The sequence below is a fragment of the Ahaetulla prasina genome, chromosome 2 (genome assembly GCF_028640845.1).
Source record: "Ahaetulla prasina isolate Xishuangbanna chromosome 2, ASM2864084v1, whole genome shotgun sequence".
In the NCBI taxonomy this organism is placed as follows: domain Eukaryota; kingdom Metazoa; phylum Chordata; class Lepidosauria; order Squamata; family Colubridae; genus Ahaetulla; species Ahaetulla prasina.
This window is the reverse complement of record NC_080540.1, coordinates 107043287-107058066: the sequence shown is the minus strand read 5'-3', so window position 1 is coordinate 107058066 and position 14780 is coordinate 107043287. Positions and strand designations below refer to the sequence as shown.

General features: G+C 34.8%; 1 protein-coding gene across 7 annotated transcripts in view; it reads left to right on the top strand.

Annotated features, from left to right (window-relative positions):
• The window catches only part of CSNK1A1 (casein kinase 1 alpha 1), a 36868-nt gene extending 27265 nt beyond the window's left edge, over positions 1-9603 (top strand). For 2 of the 7 annotated variants that reach the window (XM_058166450.1, XM_058166455.1), the window contains 2 exons: positions 832-980; positions 2309-8000. In XM_058166450.1, coding sequence (XP_058022433.1) covers positions 832-980; positions 2309-2337 — 178 coding nt within the window. In that variant the 3' untranslated portion in view covers positions 2338-8000. Of the gene's footprint in view, positions 1-831; positions 986-2308; positions 8001-8731 lie in introns of those variants that run through there. The other 5 variants (XR_009153144.1, XM_058166451.1, XM_058166454.1 and 2 more) reach the window with 5 other exon arrangements.
• Positions 9604-14780: the final 5177 nt, after the last annotated feature.

Below are 14780 nucleotides of genomic sequence, written 5' to 3'. Positions count from 1 at the left end.
TTAACAACAATGGTTGTTCACATGGTTAGCTTGGCTAGATAACATTCTTATCATTCTAGAAGTTTGGCTGAAAATATAAAAATACGTAAAAGAAATTTGGATATACTAGAAATAGACTTCATTGGGAAGAGGTCCTTTCCTGATACTGTATCAAAATGATTTTCTGTCTCGGTAGCCTACCTCTTATTCCACTGTGATGTCTGTTTTATGATTGGCTATATTGGTATATATCAGCCATTTTGGAACTAAGCAAGCTGTACTCTGCAACAACCATTTTTAGGAACTATTTTCTTTGGTCTACAAAGGTTGGTTATATCATGATTTAGTCAAGTCAACATAAACTACACTTGAAATTAGTACTGTGTGGTAACTATTAGTGAATCTATTTTTTTTGCAGTGCTGATTTTGCTCAAAATTAATGTTGACTGCAGAGGAGGTTAAAGTGAGTGATCAAGATCGCAATAGTCATACGTGGTCATATGCAGAATTGCAGAAGTTTATCCGTGCACTTAGTGCAGGGTCCAACTCAAAAAAGAGAAATGGGGATGAAGATCGGTATTTCCCTTTCCCCTATTAACCAGTTGAAGGGCTTTATACACTTTATGCATGGGACTCTTTCCACTTGAGCCAAAGTTGTACTATTTTAGAAGTGCAAAGGACTTTGAAAGTTACTGCAAGCAGATTTTAATTATTAACCACCACCCTGCCTAATGTTCAATGTTTTACAAAATGCTACATTTTGAATGCCAATTAAACCTGCTTATGCAAGAGCAATTCAAGTATTATATTTCAGTGATGGTTTTCTTACTTTTTAAATTTTACCCTCTGTAGGACCCTGAATCATCAATACGACTACACATTTGACTGGACAATGTTAAAGCAGAAAGCCGCACAGCAGGCAGCCTCTTCCAGTGGGCAGGGGCAACAAACCCAAACCCCCACAGGCAAGCAAACTGACAAATCCAAGAATAACATGAAAGGTTAGTAGCCAAGAACCAAGTGACGTTACAGACCAAAAATGATAAACACTAATTTGGATCCTGTTGGTGATATGTGTTAGCTCAAGGAGGTCATTAAAAACACTTATTTGGCTATTTAGTATTTAAAAAACGGACGTCCTTGGAAAATTTGACTACTAACTTTAAACCAAGTGTCCTTGTTTTCATATCATTTCTTTGGGTATGTTGGGTCATTTTAACCACTGCATCTTCTGCTCCCTCATTAACCCCTCTTCAAAATAAGCTGGCTTGGTGTTGGGAACATAGTATGAACCAAAATCCTGGACCTAACATTTTAAGGAAGAAATTTTTCTATTACTTTTTGTATTGGGCCAGTATAGATATGCAGCTTTGATATGGGTTTCTTTGGAGGGAAAAAAAACCCCAAGAGGTAAACGTTTTCTTCATCTATATTCCTCCTCCCCACCCCAGTAAACAACATCAATTTTACTATAGGCAATCTTAGGAGGCAGCATGTACATTATTATGTAAATAAGTAAAATTAAGGTACTTCTTTTTAAGAAATAGGACATAGATAGCTTCAGCATGATGATACTCTGTATTCTCTGAATAGCATACCTAATATTGCTACAGGGAGACGAGAATTCATGCACAAACATAGTCAAATCTTTCTCACCCCTCTCCCTCAGTAAAAGACAAGAAAGGCAACAATCAGAGGATTTAGAAGGGTAGGTTGAATTTAAGCAGAATCTCTCAAATATATGTATATATAAGGGATGGGGAAATAAACAGAAAGTAAACAAATTCAACTGAAATTACTCCTACGTTCCTTGGGGATCTGTTTCTAATTTTAATTATAGATCTATTTGAGATTTATTGACAAAATAATAAAAGAAGCAACTTTCTATAGCAGCAGGCAGTAAATGGATCACATTTGGGAATATGTTAATTATGTTTCTATATCTGTAAATAAGATGGGCAAGCACACAAAATGCAAACAGTGTAACAAAGAAATGCAAGCCCTGAGTATCCAAATGAAATGCCACGAGGCTTGGTCCTCTTTGAAGATAACTGGAAAGCAAAACGGGTCAAGTCTGCACATGCAAGATCTTCAGGTCAGTAAATAATGTTGTCATAATTTTTCAAAATTGGGACTGTTTACTTTTCTTTGTTTTGAGGTTGGTTTAAATTTTTGAATTCGTGTATAAATAAAACCAATCAGTACTTTCATTTTTATTTAATTGAAATAAAAAGATGCACATCCCTTTTATAAGTACACATTATTAGTGCATATAACAAAGAATACGATTTAAAAGATCACAGTACTAATGATGCTTTTTTTTATTTAGGAGAATCTATACAGGACTCTGATAACTGACTGCACACACCATTTTCAATCATATCATCAGTGCCTACCATTTTAGAATGACCTGATTTAAAATGTTTCAGTTACATCAAATCTGTCAGAAAAAATATTTGAAAAAAGAAAACCGTTTAGCTGGAAAAAGAATAAAAGTCTACTGTCCACAAATAGGTATAGATAAATTTATGATAACAGATTACAGCAAGAGGTAATTGATGAAAACAGTGCCTCTTTTTATGCAGCAAAGTCTCTTTCTTATGGATGAGAACACATCGTTGATACAATATAGTCTCTGTCGGGATGCAGTCCATCAGAGCAAAACAAAAATCATAAGGAAATTATTGGATAAAACGTATAAGAAGAAAATAGAAAAGTGTGCAAATCTAGAAGGAACCACTATTGGTTGAACTATGTGACCATATTCACAATAATCTAATTGTATAAGTTTTTGAATCAACAGAAAAAGAGGATTATTTCCTTACTTAAATTATTGACACATAAATGTATATATTATTGAATGCTAGCAAGAATTCCAAACTGTAAAAATATTTTTTATTAAAAGGCTAATATGCATTTTTGTCATAATGATGTGAAGATATCAGGATGAGAAGAGATACAGAAATCAAGAATACCAAAACGAATAAAATACCACTTTGTGGAATATCTTTCAAGCTGCTTTGTGGAATATCCTTCAGCTGTTCCAGAAGTAAGGATAATAATGCTGAAATTGCAAAACATATCTGCTATACAATTATAATTTGGCAACAGCTGTTCCGAAAGCAAGAGGACTTGATTCTACCACAAGCCATTCAATAATTCTAATTAGTAAATATTGAACAGTATACAAAAGTAGAGATTGAAAAATTGTATCCAGTTTTTTAAAAAGATGGGGCTAAAGCAAATCTACAAACATACAGTCTCCCTTGAGCCTATTCCCATAGCTCTTTGAACTAAGTGCAAGACGATTATTATTTAATTTGGGCTGTTGTGTTGAAGTGCAAAAGGAATTGTCCAAGATGTTAAATTAAATTTTCCAGAGGCAGACTTAAATGCAGACACTAACATGAAGTATTTCCAGTTCATTTTCTTGTCATTATTTTCAGTATTCAATATAGGAGAAATATTTTTAAGGAAGAATTGCTTATGACAGGGATAGCCAGCAATAACCCATCAAAATGGCTGTAAAGCACTGTGAAGCGGTATATAAGTCTTATTGCTATTGCTAAAATAGACCAATTATATTTAATTTCATGCTATTTAAGGAACATTTTTTCTTTAAAAGTTTTAAAAGCAATACTTCTTCATTCGATTTCAGACTACTGAAATGATAAGCCAGTTGTCTAACAACAGTATTCTCTTTCTCTGAACTTTTAAAGAAAAGTTTTTTTCCTTTGTATTTATTTTATATTCAGAAGTAATTTAGGATTTGAAAAGAGGAATTTTTTTCCCATTTTTACAAATCATGAGAGTGTTTTCACATGGTTGAAATTCCTGTTCTTGTTTAAAGCAGCATTTTATGGTATATAGCTAACTGTTCAGAGATACGTTACTTAAATACGTTACTTACTTGAATTTATTGAAAACCAGAATAAAACTAATATCACCTAAATTGTAAATAGTAGTGGTAGTAAATGTTTTCCTAGTAACTATGCCAAAAAATCCTGTCATTGGCACAAATTTGAAAGAAACATCTATCTTGTAGAAGTGTGCATGAAATGGGGAAAGAGCCTGCTTAATTGGATAGAGGTGAAGGAAGAAAGGTGTTTCCACCAAATAAAGTTGCAAATGGAAGGATTATATTGGAGGAGGAGGAGGACGAGGGCTGGAGTTGGAGACTGATTGAGATTGTGTTAGGCAGGAGAAAGTGTTACATAAAACAAATAGTACAATATATATATCTTGGGGAGGGAGGTGATGGTAGAAAGGGTGAAAGTGCCTGTAGTCCTTGACTAACGGCCACAATTGAGCTTAGAGTTTTGGTCATAAATTGCTGCAGTCATTTAAGCAAGGCACCCATGTGTTTGCCTTGCTCTGAGCTCTTGTCATTGTGGTACTGCCTCAGGGAATGCAGGAGGCCCAGTGCTCCCTGCATGCAGAAACCACAGCAGAATGCAGACCCTTCTCTCTGTGCCACCACTTCTGGGTCCACTTTTCTGTCACCTCACTTCATTCTGTACCTGAGTCCTATTCCCATGGTTCAAGAAGGTTCCTTCTCCAAATTGTGCAGTTTGGAGAAGGAGTCCTCCAAGCTAAGAATGATGGCATTCACTAGTGTTTTATCTTCCGAAGAGGAAAACCCTAGCGAGGCTGGTGTTCTGAAAGGCTCTGAACCTCAGCATTTTGAAATTTAATATATTAAATTATATGTTATACAATTCAAGTTGTATCAATCCATCTTTCATATATATCCAAGCTCATAGTCTGGGATCTCTCAGTGGGTTTTTTTAAAAAATACCATTTTTGATTAGTTGGTTTTTTGTTTTGGTGAACAGAATGCCTGTAATACACCAGAAAATATGGTACTCCAGTAGATCATCTTACACTATATGTTAAAAGGAAAGTCAAATTATATTTCTTATTCTATAATGTTATGCACACAGCTAGACTACTGTTACGGCAGAGGCATGAATGCTATAGAAAAACCCCATTGGAATTTTGAATTAGAGCAGATTAATACAACAGTGCAATACAAAGGAATTCTGATAATAGGAATAATAGAACACAGTTATAGTAAAAGCTTTTTTAAATACAAAGCATTAATTTACATTTGCTACTTCAGTGGGTAATTTAGACTTTTTGCCCATTTAGAAATTGTTCATCCAATCAGATGGGAGATGAAAAAGGCTGTTTGTACACTGTATGAATAAGAATTGCTAACTAAAAATGTTAGAACAACACTGTAATATTATAATCCACTTGAAATAGTTAATTTAAAAGCCTTAATTTTCTTTACAGTATCTCTTTACATATGATATGGTACAGGTAGTCCTCAAATTAGGACTACAACTGAGCCCAAAATTTCTGTTGCTAACCAAGACAATTGTTAAGTGAATTTTGCCCCATGTTATGACCTTTATTGCAACAGTTGTTAAGTGAATCACCACAGTTGTTAACTTAGTAATGCAGTTAAGTGAATCTGGCTTCCCCATTGACTTTGCTTGTCAGAAGGTCACAAAAAGTGATCACATAACATCAGGAAACTACAGCGGTCATGAGTCAGTTGCCAAACATCTGAATTTTGATCATGTGACCGTGGAAATGCTGTAACAGCTGTAAGTGTGAAAAACGGTCAGAAGCCACTATGTTCAATGTTTGTAATTTCAAACAGTCACTGAATGAACTGTTGTAAATTGAGGACTACCTGTACTTGATTGGATGCAGATTTATCTATTAAATAAACAATGTATCCAGAAAAACTCCAAAGGCTGAAGTCTGAAAACTACTTTAATGCAAGTTAATTTTAGTTGCTAGTCTGCAAAACGTCACTTTTTTACAGGACTGCATTCAGATGGAAATTGATATGCACATAATAGCTAGAATAATCAAAATATTAAGTTTATTCTGATTTGAATATTTTGTAGGGCATTACGAGTCATAGCATTAAGATTGTGTATACCTTTCCAGACTTGTGCATTCTGTACTGCTTTGCAACTTCGCTTTAAGCACCTGGACTATTTATCTACTATAAGGAATGGTTAAGTAAGACTTTCATCAATTTTATTGAATTTAATAATTGTTCTCACCACAGTATTATTTTCTCTAAAATACCAGTGCAATATGTACTGAATGTACTAGATGCAGCCTCATGTATAGTTTTGGAGGAGGATGTAATTGATTTTTTTATTGTTCTAGTATTTATTTTGGCTCAGTATACAATGTAGTTGTCTGAGTGTAGTTGAGCAAGATGGTCATGGAAACATCCATACCTGGTTTTCCAAACAAATGATTTTATTTATTTATTTTTGGCTAGGACATTGGTATCCTAGATACAGTGCTTATGTTTATTTTTTTCTATCTGTGATAACCAGCTTACGTTATTGGAGAGCATCTAACTCAAATCTGGAAATGATAGAATTTAATAAAGGATGTAACCTACATTTGAAATGTATTTTACAAGTATGGTCAAGAGTGGAAAGTGAGTCAGTATTGTTAAGTTCAGCTTGTACTTAAATGTGTTTATGGGTAGAGAATCCTGGACTGGAATGAAATCTCTAGTTCAAAAAGTTCTCAGTCAATGTGGTTGGATGGGTGAGATGTTTAAAAATTAGCTCTGAGGCCACTCACAGTTTTTTATTTCTTTTTTTAATACTTTTCCTACTTTTTAAGCTATGAGTCGACCTATAAATTGTACAAATAAATTAAATCCTCCAATTATAAAGAGGATTCTACTTTTATTCTACTGATAAAAATACCATTTTTAGAGACCTAGACTCAACGGAAAAAGACTAGAGACAGTCAAGTATCTTATTTCTGCATGAGTCTGGGAAAAAATGAGCTTGCTTGCTTGTCTTTTTCAAAGCCTGCACAGTCTTGATATGTATCATAAAGCAGAACATGCTTTAGAATCATTAAAAGTATCATCTAACATTTCTTTATTAAACACTTTATGCTAGGCAGGTCAATATTCAGTTTAACGGACATAGCAAAGAAGAGATGTCAGCTTTAATTGAATATCTGTTAGTGTTACATAGAAAAGGATAACTATAATTTTGAATAGATGGAAAAAAGTTGTAATGTATTCTCCAGACACATTCGTCCAAGACAGCATTGTAGAGTGGAAGATACAGGTATAATGACTTGCTCCCATAATTCCAGTGAATGGTCAGAAGATATTTTCATCCTGTCTGCTACTTTAGCCATTGAGATTGCAGCTCTTTAACAAAAGATAGTACAAGCATTTTACACCATAATCTGAAAGCAAAAGTTACAATTTTTTCCATGTAATTTTCTTAACCTACCCTACTAGCTTTCTATTTTTTTTCTTGCATTATTCATGATTTTAAGATTTCTCCCTCAATAGTAGAAATGAAAGATTTCCTGTAATATCATAGCAGTGCAGTTCAGGGTTGATTGGAGGCTTTTGGGTGGAAAGTAACAAATTGTACACTTGCAGAGAATGTAGTTACTAGATATCAACTGTTTTTAGGCAGTTTTCATCTAGATATTACTCTTGGCAGTCTTAACAATTAATTTTCCATAGCCATTCTTTTTTAGAAATTTGAAACAATTATAATACATTTGGCTAATTTTATGTTCATTGGTTTGATACAGTGCTTGAACCATGTAACAGTAACTTTCTTGTAATTTTTAAGCAACAGCATTAAATGGCGATAGGATTTGTTTCAAAGATTATTACGGCTGTTATTTTGGAACTAATTAAGCAGGTGAAGTTAACTCATCTCATTTACATATAACTTGAAATGTAATTGGATCATGTACTGGAAGAAGAATTGTGTTTCAGTAAAATGGGTTGTTATTCGAACAGGCTAGAACTTCTGTAAGTAACAAAATGGTCATGCTTATCAATCTTCTTTCTAGGAATAGCTAGATAATGCTGTAGATTTCATATATGTGCCATTTTGGAATGACAAGATCTATGCTCTTACAATTTCGGATATATAGAAGATGTATTTCCATGTACAGACTGTATATTGAAAATAAACATACATACAAACAAACAGCCTATGTGGCAATGTTGTACTGTTATCTGTGAATCTTAGTGCCTATCTTATATTATCAACTTACATATATTTGATTTTGGACTATAAATGTTAATTTCATGAGGGCAAATTCAGATGATAGAACTATTATGCAGTGTAAACTGGTTTAGTTTATCACATTTCTGCTGTACATTATCTATATAGTATATCTGAAGTAGTTTATAAAAAGATATGCCCTTTAGTAAAATATATTAGGAGTATGATTCCTTCTGTACACATAGAAGACATGTGAAAAGTCTATTTTTAAATATTTAAACCATGACTTGATCAACTTGTGATTCAGCATTTGAAACTGGCAATATGCAAAATTGTTTAAGTATACTTAATTAATTCAAAAGGATCCTCAACTAAAAATACTTAATGATTGGCAGTCTGAGCATAATTGATCTTCCATGGAATTTGATACGGCTGCCAAATTAACAGTGTTGACCTTTCAGAAAAGCTGGTGGCTGGGTGCGGTTTTCTCTGAAAAGTAGGGTTCTTGCATGTTTTTTTCCTGGTGCATAAATGGGGCACTCAACCTTGGGGCACTACTGTCAGTAACTGAATAAAGCACTTATCAAGTGGAAGATCAGTCTAATTTCGAATGGAATAGATTTCTTTCCTATTGAAATCATAATCTCTTTTAAGATTTTCCACTCAGTTGGTTGACTCTTTCCAAATATCAAAGTGTTTTGTTTGTTTTCCAGGTTTTTGAGCATGAAGAAGAGAACAGATGAGGCAGAGCTGAATGGAGCAGGATGTATCACCTCCCAAATCCTAGAAATCTTAGTTCATAAATACACATACCAGTGGTTGTGGGCAACCATCTACTTGATGTAAAGAACTTGCTTTCAGTATAAACTGGCTCTGGGCAGCACCATTGATGCTGCATCTCTGAGTTGTAGCAGCTGTAATTGTGAATATTACTGAGATAGTTGAACATGGTGTCCAGTTTTCTATTGCATTTTTTCAAGTGGAAAAATTAACCGAGTGGTTGACACACAAGTGGTGGAGAGAATTGTGCATATGCCAATTTTTGTAACCTTTTTACTTTGAACTACACTGCTTATGAGATCTCATTATTTTGGAAGAATGGCATGAACAAATCTTCAGAACAATTGCGATAATTGTAAATGCTCACAATTGTGCACTCCTTCTGGGTATTCCTTCCTGGTTCTGAAAGTTGTACACTTAAAACATTCATAAAATTGCTGGTAACTTGAGTGATGTAACAAGCCAGCTGTTGTGGTAGTAACCAAAGATTCCAGTTTTAAGCATATGAAAGACTCTGCCTGCTTACCTGTGCATAGAAATAACAGCATCTAAAGTGAAGACTTAAGAGAAATTTAGCGACTACTAGATTATCTTTAGGACTTTGCATTAACTCTATAATGTTATTGGTATAAAAGGAGAAACAGCATATTTGTCACAAATTTAGTTAACATCCTCCAACTGAAACTGTATGTAAAAGTTGCTTAGATAAATGTAATCACTGTAAACATCTAGAAGATCTGGGATTTTGTTTTTATTTTGAAATGGGAGCATTTTTGTTTACAAGTTCATTAAAAACTAAACTGTTCCTATTAGGAATCATTTTTTAATTTGCCTTGATAATTTGCAAACTAAATTAGACACCACCTTTTTTTAAAATGGCAGTTACAATACCATTTGTTAAAGCAACAGTCCTGTTTCTTAATCATTTTAGATCTAGTGTTGTAACTCTTCCTCACTTTTGTTTTTAAATAAATTTTGTATTTGTTTTCCTGATGGGGAGGGGCACTCTTGCATTTTTATAATCTGTTGCATTGATACCCAGTCTGCTGTAACAAGAGATCAGATGAAAATAAAGGAATCTTTTCAGACCCATTGCAACAGCTTACAAATCCTGCCATAACATTGCATTGGCTAGACTGTTTATTTTTTGCAGATTTAAAATGAAAGGGTATGAAGGGTATTAAAAAGGAAGAATTTTCTTTCAAGTTCTTGTGACAGGTTTACTCTTGATCTCAGGCAGCCTCTCACATTGGTTACTGGTTACTGCCTTAGGCTATCTTTTCACTCCAATCCAGCTGAAAAATATTCTTACTGCTGGTGATTCATATAACAGTGTAACTTATTCCTTTATAGCATGTCAGAATAAATTTTAAAAGTTGTCTGAAAATGCTGCCAGATGCCTATTGTGTACATGGTTTTTTATGACTTGCACACCTCTTCTGTGTTTATCAGATTATGTCCCAGTTCATATTTCAATATGAGACATTGAAGCTCCCTTAAACAACTCCTTTTCCACAAAGTGAATACTTATATTTTATACTATTGACATTTGAGCATGGATACTTGGAGGACATCATTAAGATATAGAGTGTACAAATTTTTGGATATGCTTTGTACAGTTTTGCTCAGGTGGTTGTTTTTTTTCTTGAAAACAAACTTAGAAATTTCCCAAAACTCATTCAGGTTTTATCATTCTTATGAATGTAAGTTTCATTTTCTTCAACAATTGAAATGATGGTGAAGGATGGAAATAATATGTTGCTTATATATGTAGTTCAATTCTACTAATGGAAGATGAGGTACATGTAAATATATCCAACTTTGTAAAAGCAGAACTTCACATTTTTATAGTAGCTAAGTTCCTTTCAGGAAGAATATACTTAAGTTTATTAAGATGCTGTATAAACATTTCATTGTCAATACAGTATGAAATAGCAAAATGCACACAAAACTAGACAAAATGCTTCCTGCTTGTGGATTTTGCACTAACGAATTCCTAACTTGAAAATGATCAGATGGATTAGTAGTTTGATATTATTAAGGAACTTTTATATTGGCCAAAACAATCGTTGCAAAAGAATGAGGAGGAGGGGCAAACAGTTATCTATCCCAAAACAGTGCCTGCTGATTTCTTGACAGGCTATTAGTCATTCCTTCTCAATATCAGGATTAGTAAAATAGACTGATGATAATAATTAAAATTTAATATTTGAAAGGGACGCCTGATTTAATTGGCTCAATGTAGCTTTGCTTTTTTTCCTTTTACTGAATATACTGAACAGTTAAATGTGCTAATAAAACTTGATTCAGAGAGCTAATGCTGATTCTCTAATTGCTATCAAGTGGCTACAGTAGTTGTCTTTAATCATGACCGGTAAGTACTGAATGTACAGATTAACATTCAAAAAAATGGTTGGGTTTTAGTTACAGATTACATACTAGAAATGGACAGTATATTTTTATGCAGCAGAATTTCCCTTTGCTCTCCCCTACATCTCATGGGATCCCCCGGTCTCTAGAAAAATGTATTAGTATTCCAGATTGAATTTAGAGCAGTATGTTTGGTCGATGCAAGATTAACTCATATTTCTTATGTCAAGAACTTTTACTGGAACTCCAATGAGTTGGATTAGGCCTTGGGCCATAGAACATGGTGAAAAATAATCATAGGACAAGGAAAACTAAAATCCTTGTGAAAATAAAACATTTTTTTTACCCAATATTTGATATAAATCCTTCTGAGTCTCAAAACACAAGAGATTGTGCAGCACATATGTGTCAAGAGGAAAAAAATAAAGAGTATCAACAGAAAACTTAATTTTCTTTCTCTCTTAATTGGCTAGCCATCGATAAACTTGTCTCATGGAAGTTTCATGTTTTTTGGAAGGACATTTTATTTATTTATTTATTTATAAAACTTATTATCCACTCATGTTACCACTGGGTAATTCTGGGCAGCTAAAAATTTGTCTTCCAGAATTTATGATTACAAAGATATAACCATCTCTTTACAAAGAGCAAAATTTGGCTTGTAACATGCATACAAAATAATTATTGGTTTGGAGAATTGTTAAAAGTGGGAAAGTAAAACTTACAATTCATTCAGGCTTTTTAAAAATGAAATTGACTCCTACCTGAAAGAAGTGTTATACACAACCCATTCTATAACTTGGTTTTGCTGAAATTGGAGAAAAAGTTTTAAATAAAAACTTCACATCCCAGATTCACTATTATTACTGTACTACTACTACTAATTTACTAATGTATCATTCTAGTAAAAATCATAAGAATGTTTATCCTTTAGTGGATTGTAGCAAAGCTACATTTGACCAGTGTCACAAAATGTTGGACTCTGATTTCTTTGCAGTAGTGCTTGAAGTTTCAACATCCACTGCTGAGGAAGTTGACTCTTGAAAAGGTAAGTAGCAATGCCATAGCAAGAAGTCACTTGCAGAACAGCTGCACAAATTACTTAGGAAGGATTTGTTAAGAACTGCACGCTTAATATAATTCCTCACCAGAAATAATATATTTTTTTCATTCTTGATACACTACTATTGTATGGGTTTGGATTATTTTTGTTCAAGTACACTGAATGAGCTTTCTATCATATTTCTGTAGAAAACTGCTTTAAAAGCAGGCATATGATAATGTATAATAAGTGAAAATAATGTAGAAATCACAAGTCTCAGTAAAATATTATTAATCAGTTACTATCCTTGTGTGTTTGATTTGTAAATTTGCCTGCTCTGAGAATGTACAGTGGTATTGCAGATTTGAAATGTGTTTCTGTGGTATTGTTGAAGGTTAGAGATAAGAGAAGCAGTAGCACCTAAAAATAATTATTAACAAAATAATAACAATGGTTCTTAATTGCCAGTTATCACAGATTTAAAGTAAGTATATTTGGGGAAATGTGTTTGTATAGATTATGTATAATACTACTTAGAAGGGTTTCATACTTATATGTTGACTAAAATCAGGCTGGTGAAAGATTGCTTATATTACAGGATTGTAAAAGGCTTTAGCAAAAAAGTGGTATCTCTAGATCAGGGGCATCAGACTCACGTCATGGTGGTGTCATGTGATTTATTGGAACTTTTTTCCCCTTCACTAAACTGGTTGTGGGCGTGGCCAGTGTGTGATGCATCCGGCCCATGGGCCAGGAGTTTGACAGCCCTGCTCTAGATGTTCTTTGAAGAACCTGGGTTGTTGTGTTCTGTTTGTTTTGCCAGTTTGTACAGATAATTATAGAACATAGTTTATTCTGCTTTCAAAAAATAAGTAACATTATTACTTTAAATCAATTAGTTAAAATCAAATAGTTTAAATCTGCATCAAACATATTTTATGCAAAAATTGATAGACTTATTTGTTCATAGTTAGCTGAAATAGCTACTTTTAAAATAATCGGTTATTTTAATTCTAGCTAACTTGCATTCCAGTATCACTGGCATTTTCAAACTTAGAGCAAGTAATGTTGCTGGATTTTAGGAAAAAAGCTGAAATAATTTCTTAAAAAGTGCATTGACTGTGATTATGTGCCTTTAATTTTACATTAATAGGCTTCTGATTTGTAGTGGAAGCCTGGAAACATACATTCACCATGTTTAGTTTTGTTGATGGTATAGGAAAGCTTGCTCAATACCCTTTCTTGGGTTACAGTATCCACCTGAATGTATTAGATTCCCCGCTCTATATTCCATTGGATGGTATCTGTATTTTCTCTGGAAAGTTAGGAATCTCTGAAAAGATTTGGAGAGAAGGGGAAGTCCTGGAATTCAAACCTTTACCCTTGAAGTTCACTCCTTCCATATATATATATATGGTTTGGTTGTTCGGGTTTTCTCCCGTGTAAGATTGGAAGTGTCTTGGCGACGTTTCGACGAAGTCTCATTCGTCATCTTCAGGCTTCAGCTTCGTGCTTCTGGGAGCAATGTGTGATCGCAGCTGTTTCTTCCTTTTAACTGCTAGTGGGGGTTTGAACTGATTGGGTGGGAGCTTGGCTGTGCTCTGATTGGATGGGGGTTTTTCTGTGCTCTGATTGGCTGGGGGTGTGTCCTGTGTTGGTGGGGGCTTGGTTGTGCTCAGTCTGGTCTGTGCTGCAGGGGGTTTTGAGCTGGTGAGCTGCATAGCTGTTGTTTGGCTTTGTGGTTGTGCTACATCTTCATAGTGGGTGTCAGTCTGCTGCATGAATGGATTGGAGGGGTTTGAAATGGCTAATGTTGCAGCTGCGGTCTGGCTTCTGGTCCTTGGTCGTGCTTCATGATCAGTGTGGGTTTGGGTCTGCTTTCTGGGTGGATGTGCGGTGGTGACATCCTGTGTGGACCTTGTGAGTGTGGGTCTGGTGTCATTCCTCGTGTTAGGGACTCGTTTGTCAATAAGGGCGGGTTTCCAAATGGCTGGTAGGCGGGAGGTGTCATCTCGTTTGTTCATGCTGTGTGGCCGTTTTTCTATCTCAATGGCTTCTCTGATTATTCTGTTGTTAAAGTGTTCAGTTTTGGCGATAGTTCTGGTCTTTTTAAATTCAATATCATGTCCTGTGACTTTAAAATGTTGGACCAGGGAAGAAGTTGGTTCCTCTTTTTTGAATGAGTTCTCCACTATGAAGATGTAGCACGACCACAAAGCCAAACAACAGCTATGCAGCTCACCAGCTCAAATCCCCCTGCAGCACAGACTAGACTGAGCACAACCAAGCCCCCACCAACACAGGACACACCCCCAGCCAATCAGAGCACAGAAAAACCCCCATCCAATCAGAGCACAGCCAAGCTCCCACCCAATCAGTTCAAACCCCCACTAGCAGTTAAAAGGAAGAAACAGCTGCGATCACACATTGCTCCCAGAAGCACGAAGCTGAAGCCTGAAGATGACGAATGAGACTTCGTCGAAACGTCGCCAAGACACTTCCAATCTTACACGGGAGAAAACCCGAACAACCAAAGACCTATATACAAACACCCGTGAAAACCTCAGAAA